The sequence below is a fragment of the Thermobia domestica genome, chromosome 16 (genome assembly GCF_964235325.1).
Source record: "Thermobia domestica chromosome 16, izTheDome1.hap1.1, whole genome shotgun sequence".
Lineage (NCBI taxonomy): Eukaryota > Metazoa > Arthropoda > Insecta > Zygentoma > Lepismatidae > Thermobia > Thermobia domestica.
This window is the reverse complement of record NC_137469.1, coordinates 180,429,903-180,445,850: the sequence shown is the minus strand read 5'-3', so window position 1 is coordinate 180,445,850 and position 15,948 is coordinate 180,429,903. Positions and strand designations below refer to the sequence as shown.

Below are 15,948 nucleotides of genomic sequence, written 5' to 3'. Positions count from 1 at the left end.
TGTACTGGTTTGCTAGTGCATGATTTACTGCTACCGTTGAGATAGTGTTCAGTGGAACAGTTGCTACTTTTAGTATTTCTCACATAACATATTATTTTAGTTATGAAGCTCTCTTTTGATTGGAAGACCGAAGTTCTTTCTGGAAAAGCAACGTACGAAGTAAACAAGTGTGTCGTATTATCATAGGCGGCGGAGCTAGGAATTGTCTGCTGGGGGAAAGACCTTTTGGTTGTCTCGAGGGTTTTGGTAGGTATCCATCTTATATTTTGCCAAAAAGTTGGAGGCCAATGTCCGTCATGCCCCCGAATAACTCCCCAAACGCCTAATACTAAAAAAAAAAAACCTTTTCGTAGCAAACTATTTTAACCGCGGTGATTTTGGCAGACTTCTGCCAGCTCCAAAAATCACAAAAGGAGGGTAGCCAGTGATCCAAAAAAATTCGTTCGTTAAATTAGGTACGAAAACACATAACTAGGTTACCTTCACACAAAATCGAAACAAATTGACTACAAATAATCTGCATATAATTATCTTTGACCCGTAAAACGAAAAACTGAATATGTCTTAAAGACCGCAAGAAAACTGACAACAAACATAGATATTCAATAGTGAATAAAAAAAATCTATTGTACATAAAACAATACAAATTACCATCAGTGCCCCCCGCAAAATCAAACCAAATTATTAGCAAATTATCTACATACTGTCATCTTTCAAACGTAAAACGTACAAGTGAAGGATATGTAAAGATCGTACCAAAACGGACAATAAATGGAGCTAATATATAAAAATTTACTTCTTTTTTGCAAATGAACGGAAATTACCATCAGTGGCCCAACACAGAATCGAACCAAATTACTAAACATTTATCTACCACCATCATCTTTCAAAAGGAAAACGGAAAAGTGGAGGACAGGTAAGTATCCTACGAAAACGGACAATACACGGAATTAATATATAAAAAAAATTTTTATGCAAATTAATGGAAATTACCACAAGTGGCCCAACACATAATCGAACCAAATTACCTGCGAATTATCTACATACTATGGTCTTTCAAACGTAAAACGGACGAGTGGAGGATCACTAAAGATTTTACGGAAACTGACAATAAACGGAGTCAAAGTATATAAAAAAAAACTTTTTAGACAGATGAATTGAAATTACCATCAGTGACCCAACACAGAATCGAACCAAATTATTTGCAAATTATCTACATACAAGCGACTTTCAAACGGAAAATGGACAAGTAGAGGATCCGTAAGCATCATATGAAAAGAGACAATAAGCAGAGTCAATATAATAAAAATAGCTTTTTTTATGCAAATTACCAACAGTGGACCAACACAGAATCGAACTAAATTACCAGCATAATATCTAAATACTATCATCTAACAAACGTAAAACGGACGAGTGGAGGATCCCTAAAGATCCTACGGAAACCGACAATAAACGGAGTCAATGTATAAAAAAAAATAACTTTTTATACAGATCAATGGAAATTACCATCAGTGACCCAACACAGAATCGAACTAAATTATCTACATACTAACATCTTTTAGACGTTAAACGAAAAGTAGAAGATCCCTAAAGATCTCACGAAAAGGGACAATAAACGGAGTCAATATTAAAAAAAATAACTTTTTTATGCAAATGAATGGAAATTACCATCAGTGTTCCACCACTGAATCGAACCAAACTACTAGCAAATTATCTACATACAATCGTCTTTCAAACGGAAAACGAACAAGTGTAGGATAAATAGAGATCCTACGAAAACAGACCATAAACGGAGTCAATATATTTTAAAAAAAATTAAGGAAATAAGTGGAAAATACTATGTGTGATCCACCACAGACACGAAGCAAATTATCTCCATATCTTGATCTTTCAAAAGCAAAACGGACGACTAGGGGTCCGTAAAGATCCTACGAATAAGAACAATGAACGGAGTCAATGTATAAGAAAATAACATTTTTTATGGAAGTAAATGGAAATTACCATCAGTGGCCTAACACAGAATCAAACTAAACTACTAGCAAATTATCTTTATGCTATCGTCTTTCAAACGTAAAACAGACAGGTTGAGGATCCCTGAACATCTCACGAAAATGGAGAATAAACGGGGTCAATATATTAAAAAATACCTTTTTTAAGCAAATGAATCGACAGTACTACGAATGCCCCTCCCCCCCACAGAATCAAACCAAATTAGTAGCGATTTATATACATCCTAACATCTTTCAAACGTAAAATGGAAAATCCGGAAAGATCCTGCTTAAACGAACAATAAACGGAGTCAATAAAAAAAAACAAACTTATTTATGAAAATGCTTGAAAATTACCATCAGTGACTCAAAACAGAATCGAACCAAATTACTAGCTAATTATCTACATATCATCATCTTTAAAGCGTAAAACGAACAGTGGAGGATGTGTAAACATCCTACGAAGAAGGACAATAAGCGGAGTCAATATATAAGAAAATATCTTTATGCATATGAATTGAAATGACCATCAGTGGCTCAACACACAATCGAACCAAATTACTAGCAAATTATCTACAAGCAATCATCTTTGAGACGTAAAACGAACAATTAGAGGAACGGTAAAGGTCCTACGAAAACGGACAATAAACGGAGTCAATATATTAAAAAATAACTTTTTTATGTGAATAAATCGAAAACACTATCAACAGACACCCACAGAGTCGAAATAAATTACTAGAAAATTATCTACATCCTATCGTCTTTCAAGCATAAAACGGACAAGTGAAGTTTCTGTAAAGATGGTACGGAAACGGACAATAAACCTAGTCAATATATATAAAAAGTACCTTTTTTATGCAAGTGGGTCGAAAATACTATCAGTAGACCCCCACAGAATCAAACCAAATTACAAGTAAATTATCAATCTATAATGTTCTTTAAATGGTAAAACGGACAAGTGGAGGATCAGTAAAGATCCTAAGGAAAACGGACAATAAACAAAGTCAATATATAATAAAATAAGTTTTTTTATGCAAATGAATGGAAATTACCATCAGTGGCCCTCCACAGAATCGAACTAAACCACTAACAAATTATCTACATACAGTCATCTTACAAACGGAAAAAGAACAAGTGTAGGATAAATAGAGATTCTACGGAAACAGACCATAAACGGAGTCAATGTATAAATTTTTTAAGGAAATGAGTGGAAAATACTATGTGTGGTCCACCAAAGACTCGAAGCAAATTATCTCCATATCTTGGTATTTCAAAAGTAAAACGAAGTAGTGAGGGATCCGTAAAGATCCTAGGAAAACGGACAATACACAGTCAATATATTAAAAAAAAATCACTTTTTATAGAACGGTGGCCCAACACAGAATCAAACCAAATTACTAGCAAATTATCTACATAATATCAATATCGTGCAGCACATGTACTTTTTATTACTCATTTATTTTCGTTTTTTATTTATATGGTTGATAGTAAACGTTCAAAGAAAAAATATATCGTCTTATGCTTTCAAACGAGCAGATAACAACTGCACCATTACATATTCGCGAATGTGGTTACAAAACTGGCAGAAAGCTATAAAAAAGAATGAAGTGAGCTCACTCGTAGTGATATGATCAGAGTAATCATGTTCATTTTATACTACGCAAAGCTGTGGGTCCACGTGTCATATATTCTCAAAGCTGTGAAAAGCACTAAAATGCAATTCAACAAACCAGAAAAATTTGAGAAATTATTCAGATAACGTAATAAGTACGCTAAGGAGTTTAGAAATTCAGGGAAATATTATATAACGGTTTCTAAATACTACGATAGCTTAATTAGGAAACGATTGTGTTTTAAAAGCAATGCAAGTAATTTAGTATATTTTATGATGCAACGCATTAATTCATGATAGGTTCCATTGTAAGAAGTGAGATTTTTTTTACTTAAATTTTATTCTCAAACCCTGTCTATGTCAAATACGTATGGCAGTTCTTACTGTGGTATGCTGAGTGAAGTTTCCCCAAGGTTTTACTAACTCAACTCAGTCAAACGACAGAATAGTAATGACCATAAATATGCCTGCCACTTGAAAAACTCTACTGATCCTGAAATTTTTTATCCTATTTGCAAAAATAAGCGCTAAATAAAAAAAAAAATTCTGTGTAAGTAGGGTTGCTTCTAGAATTGTAATAGGCTTGAAAAGGCGTTAAATATAATTTTAAAAAAATACTTAGTGGAATTAATAATTTCTATGTAAATAATATAACGTTTTATATTGCTCACAAATCGACTTGGATTGAAAACAAAATTTTGCGTTAGTTACAACATTTCGAGATAAAATTTCTCGTCCATTGTATCATTTGGATACTCCATAGTGGAACAAAGTTGCGAATTATAATACACAGCAGAAAAATACCTAGACCTTTAATGACATGATAAAGTCAGTAGTATATCGTTTATAGCCAACATTGAAATTTTATTTTATAACAAGTCTTTTCCAAGAATGTTGAGGCCTATGGAGTTCTGACGAGTGGGAGTTATTTCTTGTTTTGCAATATTTGAAATTCAACAAAATTTTTACTTTGCTGTTATAAGGTTTTTGAATCTGCGAATCTATCATTCATATGCAGATCAAATCTAGCAACATTAGCGAGCATATATATACTTCTCTCGTAACAAGTTTGTTGTCCAGATATCTTAATATGCTTTTGCTAAAATTTCGCTCCACATCACTGGCATTTCTGATCTGTTTCATGTGTGTTGTTGACTCATAAGTTTATAATTGTGATGTTAAGCTAAATTTGTTTCTACACTTTCACCACGTTTCAGGTATCCATTAGTCTTAACATGTACGTTTGCAAATTTGACGCTTTATTAAGACCCTATCCACACGCTTGGCATGTGAGTTCTTTAACAAATATGTACTAACATGTGTGTTGCCAAAGCTGATTTAACGGCAAATGCATGTCCGCACTCGTCACACATGTAAGACCTTTCACCCGTATGTATTAACTTGTGTATTCCCAAAGCAGACCTTTGCTTGAATACCTTTGCACAGTTTTGACACATATAAGGTTTCTCACCAGTATGTCTTAAGATATCTGTTGCGAAATTTGACTTGCTATTAAATGGCCTACCACAGTGTAGACATTTGAGAGTTTATTCACCTGTATGTATTAACATGTGATTTATCAAGTGAGGCTTATCATTAAATTGTTTTCCACAGTGACAGCACGTGTAAGCTTTTTCACCCGTATGAATTAATATATGCCTTGCCAAATTTCCTTTAACTCTAAATCCTTTCCCACACTCTTGGCATATGTAAGGCTTCTCACCTGTATGAATTAACATGTGTGTTGCCAAAACTGCCTTTACGCTGAATCCCTTATCACAATTTTCGCACATAAAAAGTTTTGCATCAGTATGTATTAATATGTGCGTAGCCAATTTTGACTTATCAGCAAATAATTTTCCACACTCTTGGCACGTGTGATTTCCTTTAAGAGTATGTAATAACATGTGTCTTCGTAAATTTGACTTTTCACTAAATCGCTTTCCACACTCTAAACACGTGTGAGGTTTTTCGCCTGTATGTATTAACAAATGTCTTGCCAAATGTGAACTAGATCTACATCCCTTTCCACATTCTCGGCATTTGTGAGGATTTGCACCTGTATGCATTAACATATGTTTTGCCAAGTATGATTTTCTAATAAATCTCTTTCCACAATGTTTCTCAACTCTGTATATTGGAAAAAAATGAAAGTAAAATGTTATACTTTATACGTAAAAAGTAAATCAGGTTCAACAGTATGAAAAATTATTTGTAAAAGGCTGAGTTTCTACCTTCAACTAGGTTTTTGTTATTTTACTATCACTGAAATGGTTATAGAGACAGACACCTTAGCACATAACCTTATAATTTATAATAAAGTTCCGTGTGCAACTAATTTTTGGGAAGTGGAGTTTAGAAAGAGCAATGTGGCGATGAGCACGTTATTTCCCAATACATGAAGTTGACATTTGGGTCTTGGGTCTTGTATCATTAGCTCAAAAAACTGGTGAATCCCTTGAAATTAAATTTTAGACTGGATGCAGCACTTTTCTTCAAACGGTTATTTTCATTTATTTTTATTTATTTATTTTTACGTTCATTAGAAAGAACATCCTGAGCGTAATAGTACGGGTTTAAATCGTACACCCAAAGACGGTATCTGAAGAAGGATTATGGCAGGGTGGTGAAATTAGATACATAAAATATTTAGTGCAAACTCGTGGGCGAGTGCTCTACGCTTTATGGAATAAAATGGGCACATTGTGTAGTATCCTTAGTAATAAAATACAGACACCATACAAAATTAACATATAATGTAGAGACATGCATCACCCATTGTATGCAATTTAGTGGTTATAGTTTCACGCAATACCAAAAATTTTTGGAAAACTATGTTGTTATTCAGATGTTGCTAAATATTTTCAGCTCTAAACCGATATACATCACACACACACACTAAATAAACATGTTTCGATATTTTAACATGGGTAACCTCTAAAACTGCAGGTTTACTGGTATAGGATATGAGAAATCTTATACGGAAAACAAAGTTTCTTAATCATATTTGTTCTAAGTTACGGTATTTACCTGCTTCCCATGTGTTCCATTACCTAAAGGAGGTAATCTTATTCTTCGGAAAAATACTGAATGTACCAAACTTTATCCCTGCCCAATTCACATTCATATTATGTTTCATTCTGGAGTTATTACACTAAAATGTTAATGAGAACAACTTTCTGGACACTCCTTACGAACAACGCAGTGTACTCCACTCTAATATGCCGATTTTTATAAGATTGAACAGATATAGAGATGACCAAGAAGCGATATGTTTTTTATATTGGTGAACAAGGACATTGAAAGGATGAAATAGAAACACAAAAATAGGAACAAAATGAAATAATGTGGAATATAGCGAGAAGTAAAAGAGATATTGGAAAGCATTGAATATACGAAACACTATCTATAGTCAACTCAAAGTAAGAAGGTTAAATGCACCCGTGCGAAGAAAGCAAAACATTCGGAAATAGTCCAATCATTGCACAATTTTGTCACAATGTTTTGTGGCTTTCACATATGAAAGTGTACAAATATATAAGTTTCGTGGGCGGCATATTGTTTGTTGAATCCGTGGCTCAAACAGACAATAAAGCTCTTTCAATACTAGGAGCATGGGCGAAGGTAACTTTCCACTGGCAGATATAACAAGCTGCACTGTGCAGCTATGTGCAATGGACGGTAGAGATTGCATTTTTGCTGTGATATTCTTCTCGCCTCGTAACGCCAGACAACGTCCAGAGTGAAATTCCAAAGTAAAACTGTTTTGATTTGTATTATTAAACTATCCTGGCCATGATCTGTAATGAGAGAAGGTACATTTAGGACGAAAGTGTTGGCGCATATGCGCAATTCCTTGATCTTCATTGTAATTCTGATACAAATTTTCTGCCTTTGCGTTAATCCATATCGTGATGTACATAGAGCGCAATAATGATTTATTCAAAGCTTTGAAATTAACAATAGCCGTTGTTTGGTTTGCTTCTAGTGCCCGACATTGCATATCTGTGTCATGTACAATTGGATGCGCTGGTTTACTGTTGTAAATTTCTCATACGTAGTTTAGTTTATCACGAATAGATTTTCATGTCTGATTCCACTTTCTGTTATCTGTTTCTTCCATCTATATAGTTCTCTACGGCATTTGACACACTTGAAGTGTTTCTGTACAGCTTTCCCAAGTAGCTCTCTATTCTTTCCAGGTTTCCAAAACGATGGTGCTTTCTACTCATTTTCCACGTTGACAGTGTCACTCCTGTTGACTCACCTTGTCTGTACGTTGAAGATGGTTGGGCCATTTCACTCCTCCATTTCATCTTCACTATGCATAATCGAGATAACTGATCTATTACTTGATAATACGTCCTCTTTTATGTCAACATACATGTGTTCGTTTGTCATGTGACTTTCCAGGATGCCGAAAGCATAGTCCTTGAGATAAATTTTCCATAGCACTTGTGGTTTTAGAACATAGTATGTTCCCGGACAAGCCTCCGCTAGCAAATCCACCAAAAGGACATACAAACATTAGTGGCTCCACACTTTGCGTTTGGGAAGTTTGCGTGCACAATCTAGCTCGTATTACGTACAATGCGTGACAATCTTTGACTATTAACACCTACTTCTGTGTTCAACCTCAACGCGTTCTTTCTTTCATTACAGTGCCTGCACGTGTCATGATGTACGACATCACCTCACCTTGTATTCCTTCATCTATTAATTTTCTCTCCAACTCAATTTGAGGTTCTCATATTTACGCAACCCACTGTACAGTGTTGCATCGCTGGCTGCCTATACTAATGTGTTTGCATCCTTCCAGCGAACTCTCCCGTCTTCATGCATTGAGATGAATCTCTGTCTTTCGCATACTATCGATGTATGGACCCAAAGCAAAAACATGTATTACTAGTCTGATTTTTCTCTTCATGCGGAGAAGTTGGGAACTAACTTCCTTGTTTAAAAATGACAAGAGCAACATGGCAGGGTTGCCAGAGGTACTAGTTTCTACAGATTTCTTTTATGGTCAAGTTTTCGATAAAATTAAAAGGATATGAACAGAATCAATTTTGTGTGAGAGTAGTGTGTACATATTTCAAGTCGTTTTGCGAGGAATATGTAGAACTATTTCACATGGAATCAAACATTGAAATATGTAGATGGTTAACTTAATTGCCACAGACGCACTAACTTAATACGTGGAGAAATGGAACTAATAATTGCCATGTCGAAGAAACGCATCGACTAATATATACAATAATAAGAGGCGATACACAGTCAACGTATCACCGATGACATTTTGCCTGAAAGTACGCTTTGCTCATTCGTTTTAAGTTGAAGAAAAAGCAATAAATGTTCCGGGGCTTCAGCCCATAAATGGGCTATGGCTAGCCATACGTAACATTTTCAATTGGGTGATGCGTGGCCAGTGTATCGGTTCTCAGCCGCCATTGTTTCTGGCTTTCTCGTCCAGAGATTCCTACCTCTTAATTCACATAAGTTCCCAACTGCCTAATGATAATGAGTCAATAGCAGAAAATAGTGATTCCAAGCGAAATTAAACCATGAACTACGCATTTTAACATCGCGTGCGTTAGAGTTCGGCTAAGCAGGAGCTCAATATGTTTTAAAAATCAAATATTTACTTTCATTTCGCGAGCCAAAATACAAACAACACAATACATAAAAATTGTTGAAATTTTATCTAGGGTTAAAAGTAGAGCCTCTGAGAAATAAGTCTTTAAACATGACTGCACAATACCTGCCTCTTGTGACAAATTGTAACAAACGTTGTAAGAATGCGGATCACAATTGGAGCATATTGAATCAGGGGCGTCATTTTGTGAGAGCAGGGAGCAAATCATGGAATGAAATTTTTGTTTTACATCCGACGTTTATGCCGGTTAGGCTAAAGGAGACAGTGGTGATGAGAAATAAATGAAAACGGTGGACCGAAGAAAGTGGGAGGAAAAGGGAGAATCCGGAGGACACCCACGCACACGGTGTTCGTCCATCACAAAGTTCACTTGGCGGGAGCAGGGTTTGAACCCGGGACTACATGCACCAGAGGTGAATGCTCTACCACGGAGCCACCGCGGCCCGGGGTGGGGAGCCATTTCCCCTTAATTTTAAGAAATATATACATCTTAATGACGGGCGTAGCTAGGATTTCGTTTCGGGGAGAGTCCGGGCTCATACCAGAAAATGTGTCCCATTGTGTAAACTGGAAACGCAATTTTAGGCTATATTTTAATAATCCTTACACATTTGGGGAGTTTGGGGTCCTCCCCTGAAAAGTTTTGGCAATATGTAGACAGGAAGTGCAATATTAGTCTTTATCTTAACACCTGATAACACCATGCTTGATATCACTATATTAAAAAGGAAGGCCTAGTAGCATCAGCCACCCTCCCTAATTCAGTTGTGGGTTTTTCAATATGCGTACTGTGCAAAGTACGATTGAATAAAATACTCTATATCAAGCGTAAACAGGTGGAAAGAATACACATAATTTTATTACATTTAGAGCAAGATGAGAATCACCTTACAAAAACAAAGGCTGAAACCCTGAAAGAGATGTTTCACATTCCTCCTGACTTGCTGTTTCTGTTGAGCTTCCACTGTCAGCTCTATCTGAGGTGCTACCACGAAAATTATCATCATCGCTACCATCACTACTACCTCCGCTATCACTCTCGGCGGAAACCGCACACATATCAACCTCTTCTTCATCACTATTATCTGAATCTAAATAGACTTCGATTCTTTCTATCTCTTCTTCCATCGAAGCATCCCGCAATTAATATTGTTCTCCAATTTCCTTCACATACTTGCATGCGTTATCCAGTCCTCCTTTGTAATTTCACTTATGCAGAGTCCAGTCAGCTCCTTCAGCGTTGTCAATGACATAAAGCCCGAGTTTCTGACGCTTTCTTCTGCTTTACCATATTTCAAATGAGCTCTATTAGGTTTAAGTCACAATGATACTGTGGAAGCCTTAGAACAGTAAACCCCTTCTCCTGATGGATTCTGTCCACAGTGTATAAGGGCTCTGGTTTATTGTGACGCACAATTGATAATAACTCTCATTTGGTGAGATACGGCACGAGAGATATTATTTTTTAACCAGGTAAAAATTTCATTCTTCTTGTTAGCACTCGTGAGCGTTTTATTTTCCTGTACAGTGTGGTAGGGTGCATTATCAAAAACAACTATACAACCTGGTGGAAGGTTTGGAATTATTTTTCTTGCAGCCATTTCTTGTAAATGTTGCCATTAAGTTTATCATGGTAGTTCTCTAACTTCGATTTAGAGGAATATGTAAGTCCAGGCCCCTCAATGAAACCCATTTCACCCCCTGCATGAACTACGATAACCCTCTGACCTGCACTTTTGTTCTCGTGAGCTCCAGGGATATCTCCATGTTGCCAACATTTTTCCATAGTATAGTGCGTTTGTACCCAAGTTTCATCAGTATAGACAACTGTCAGCTTTGGCCCCTTTTCGTTTATCTTAAGTTCGTAAAAAGAATGCCCGTCATGCAGCAATATCATTGCGCTCCATCAGAACCAGCCGCCTATTTTTACACTTCGTAAACGGAAACCCAAGAACTTTATAGGTCTCCGAAATGTATCATGTCCCCCTGAAAATTAATTTTCTCTTTGAGTGCTGCTAATATATATATATATATATATATATATATATATATATATATATATATATATTGTTGGTATTTCCTTCTTTGCTTCGTACAATTCAAGAAATGTTCTTCTCACAACACACTATTCAAAACTATCGAGTGAATGCTTTTTCTCTCGCGGTCGCCGTTCACCCGGAGTAGAAATCTTTTGCCCAGACAATTCTACCCTTTTACACTCTTTACTAATTTTAATAACAGTTCTCACACTTCTGCCTACCGCTCTCGCAGCTCTTTCTGTTGCTTTATTTAATGGCAATATGAGTCAGTGTACTTTTCTTCTCTACAAAATTTCAATACTTTACATATAGTTCTTTTATTATCAGACCGACTTATATTGCGTGGGGATTTATTTGGCGTTTCTATTTTGCACTTGTATTTACAATAATCACTTTAACACAACAAAATAACAACATAACAACACACCACAAACAACACAAAAAACTAACAAATGGACTGTGTCTATAGACTTTACTACTCTACCGATACAGCGATCAGGAGTTACACTAAAGGCGTCCAAATAACCAACCTTGGCAGCAGTTGGAAATATCTTATTTCAAGAGATGAGTAGGCCACACCTCTGATTTAAGTGAATGGAATATGAAGACATCTACGCTGCTGCCATAGAAACAGGAGAGGCTGCACAAATACCGTATGTTCGGTTGACCACGAAATGTGCGGAAGCGCTTCCCTTCCCTCTTCCTTTATTACTCGAATGTCAAAAGGGCAAACGAACATTTTCATTCAGTAGCGCATAACACTGTGTTGATGGTGCCGGCAGGAGAATAAAATAGGGAAATGATATGCATGTTGTACTCTATGAGGGAAACGGGGGTGTTTGACGGCGGAAGATCTAGCTGAGGCATAACGCCTATTACATTGTAGTAAGACGTCCTGGCAACCCTATAAAGGAATACAGAAAACCATTCCTGCCTTCCCTCCCAAAACTCCCAGTGCCAAAACATAAACACAACATCAGCGCCACTAGAAAACAAATGCAGAGACTCGTGCGATGAGTAATATTTCCTGTTTTCGTTCCTTGTTTGTTTCTGCTCCTTGCCACCCTCTTCGCTCATCCTTTAGCATTTTGTGACAATGTTGTACGCGTGATTTGTCCATTTCCGGATGTTTTCCTTTCTTCGCATGGATTCGTTCTATCTCAATACCTTGCATCGACTATGGGTAGTATTTCGTACGTTCAACGTTTTCCGATATCTTTTCTCGTTCTCGCAGTATTCAACATAATTGATTTTGGACCCCATTTTTATGCTCGTATTTGACCTTTCAATGCGCTTCTTGGCTGATATAGTTACACATGTTTCGCTTCTTTTTCGATCATAACTATGTCTGTTCAGTCTTATCACAATCGGCGTGTTACAACGGAGCACCTTACATTGTAAGTATATCTACGTATTTTTAAGGGATTCATATATAACATGATAATATTAAACATACACTTGAGGGAGAAAAAATTACAAAATCCATTCTTTCCCTATATTTACCAACGCATTCTGAAAGTAGATATTTCATTTGTATTATCACAGATAGTTCTTTTCTTTATAAATTTGAGCGGAAACTGATCAACTTTTCACTCCAGTAAAAAATAAGATCGAGGAGCTACAATAACGTTGGACATAAAACTCAAAGGTTTTATATCCTGAACTGGGAACAATACGTTGAGTTCATTTTAGTTTAACGTACCTTTCAGCAGCGAGGCTATATGAGACGTGAATCTACTGATTAACGTGGAATCCGAACATGAAATGAAATGAAATGAAATCTTTGAGTTTTACGTCCCACGATTATGCCGGTTAGGCTAAAGGAGACGATGATGATGCGTAATAAATGAAATGGTGGAATGAAGAAAGTGGGAGGAAAAGGGAGAACCCCGAAAAAACCCACGCACACGGTGTTTGTCCACCACAAAGTTCACTTGGCGGGGGCTGGGATCGAACCCGGGATTCCTAGCACCAGAGGTGAACGCTCTACCACTGAGCCACCGCGGCTCCTGAATCCGAACATGAGTTCTCGCCGGGAATCGAACCCGTGTTCCCCCATGATCAGGTGTGTGATTCGCTTCCTACAAACAGATAAAAAACTTATTGTGCATACATTTGCGAGAGTATGAATGGAAACCGAAAAAGAGTTGAATAAAGCAACAGCAATGGCCTTCATCTGAAGTTTCGATTGTAATTTACAGTGTGTAGTTTTAGCAGGAAATGTTAAAACCTGAAAAAAATAGAATATACATTTTACGGTAAAACATTAGTACGCATTGGATCATACACTAAACTCATTCAGCCCGCGATTAACTGAAGTCGATGGTTCATAGACTCAGAAATACAACTTGTTTACTGAATATCGACATCGACTAAACCAAGCCATCCTAGATTCCTATTACCCCAGTTTAGTACGATCCTGTTGTATAATATTGTTATGGTTTTTTGAACTTCTAAACCTGCTAAATAACAGTTTAACAAGAATTTTACAATCCTTATGAGTATTACTGACGTAAACGACGTGCCTCACTTATCTTAGACATTACTGTTGTAATAGCATGAGAGTAAGGATCAACTGTATTTATAGCGAGGTAAATATCTTAATTCAGGTCACTCTTAGTACCTCCCTCAAAACTTCGTTTTGAAAACTAATTGTTCTTCTTTTCTGCGTATTAATAACTAACTACATAATACGATAGCCTGGGTTTGTTACAGTGTGTTGTAATCCAGCTTAATTGAACGTTTGTTCAATTGTTGTTTAAATTATTTGAATCAGATTGTTTAAACGAACTTTCAATTTTTAATATTTCTATACATGAATTCAATCAATTTTATAAATACTGAGGAATTATTACTTGATCACTGGTATTTATCAACAAAGGAAAATTTTCCGGAAAAACATAAAAGAAAATTTCCACCTCACATCACGGCTAAACAACGATGTAGCAATAAGTGGAATATGTTTGTAGGTACTACGTTAGAATGTCAACCATTGCAACCGAATTTACCTAAGGAGACTATACGTACGGAGTTTGTCCGCTTTGTGGAAAAAGATGCTATTGTTTGGTACGAGTAAGTGTTCCGTCAAGCTAGACATGGGGGATGGAGAGGGTGGTCTTCATGAGTAGATTTTAACAGCTACGAATAATGCATTGACTGTTTCTGGTACAAAGGACTGTTTCAAGACCAGTTCCAGATTCTACATAATACATGGACTAATTTAATGTATTGTTGTTACACACATATATAGTTCTGTTGACTTTATATGTGTTCCTTACTTTGTAATTATGCTCTTTTATTCATTTATCACAAAACTTATACGACTGTTCTGATACATATACAAGAGAATCGCAAAAAAAGTTGTTCTTCATAAAAAAAAAGTAGTTTTATAAAAGCCTTTTTTTTAAACGTACGTACTTATAGAGGAACGAACCTTTAGTTTCTTTGTACTTTGTAGAAGAAAGAGAATAAATGTATGTTTCTCTTGTAGGGTGCACATGTACGAACGTTAAATAATATATATATATATATATATATATATATATATATATATATATATATATATATATATATATATGTGTGTGTGTGTGTGTGTGTGTGTGTGTCTGTGTTTGAAATGTATACACGCAATTTTCTCAAAACAAGATTTCCCTGTTGTAGATCTTTAACATATACAACTCCTCAAGTACTTAATGTCAGGGCAATCTTCCAGTAAAATCAAAACTTTTCAATTAAAAAGGAGGAAAAAAACATACTTTATAATTTCTGAAAATAGCTGATTTTCTCTACCTTGAAATTATGTTACCGATACGGAAACCGTGTTGCCTTAAACGACAAAATCATTAATTCAGGTCCTCTTCCTTTCTAAAATAGGTGGAACCAAATATAAGGTTAGTTTTATAACACTGCCTGAAATCAGGCTGCCATATCCGAATGCTATTCATGAAACATTGTTTTTCTTTCGTTCAGTAGACTCGTTTGTAAATAAAATTAAAGAAGTTAGTTTTATTGACACTAGCCAGTCCAACTGATCGAAATATTATCTGAAAACAGACACACCCTATGTGACTACGCTCTTTTCTAGACAGAGTGTATCACAAACACCCTAACCATATATATATTCATATATTTATATCAACAGATAGGATATTGTATTTTGGAATATGTCAAATATTCTTTCCTTTCAAACACATTATAAACATTGTTTAATATTATAAGTTAACTACTTACGAGTGACGGATTAACACATACTCCCCATAATCGTAACCCTTATTCAAACACTGATGGAGCACATAGCCTTCGAAAGAAGTTAGCAATATCTGACGTCACATTCCGACATTCGATACTATTGGCTATTTTATATTTTCCGGATTGTATGAACTAGTGACATTCTCAAGAGATGGCTAATGAGGAAATTCTATATCGCTCCAAACGTTACGAAATTTTCCTCGGTGCAGACCTCCGACAATGAACAACGTTTATTATTAGTGTTTTCTCAGTACGATTTCACCCCCTCCCCATTTAAATTTGTGGTGTAAACTATGCCTTCGTAATACTGTACAATGGTAGAAGCGTAGTACGCACGGCACGTGTTTGGTTAGCTGAAGAGTGGTTTCCCTTGTTAGCTGAAGAGTGGGAAAACTTTACAATTTTACA

The 15,948-nt window shown here is 36.0% G+C and overlaps 1 protein-coding gene across 4 annotated transcripts in view; it reads right to left on the bottom strand.

Annotated features, from left to right (window-relative positions):
* The window catches only part of LOC145673524 (uncharacterized), a 70,742-nt gene that overhangs the window by 30,580 nt on the left and 24,214 nt on the right, over positions 1-15,948 (bottom strand). For 2 of the 4 annotated variants that reach the window (XM_081743303.1, XM_081743304.1), the window contains exon 3: positions 4,997-5,730. The exons of the other annotated variants lie outside the window; for them this stretch is intronic. In XM_081743303.1, the coding sequence (XP_081599429.1) occupies positions 5,148-5,730 (583 nt within the window). In that variant the 3' untranslated portion in view covers positions 4,997-5,147. Of the gene's footprint in view, positions 1-4,996; positions 5,731-15,948 lie in introns of those variants that run through there. 4 annotated transcript variants of the gene reach the window in all.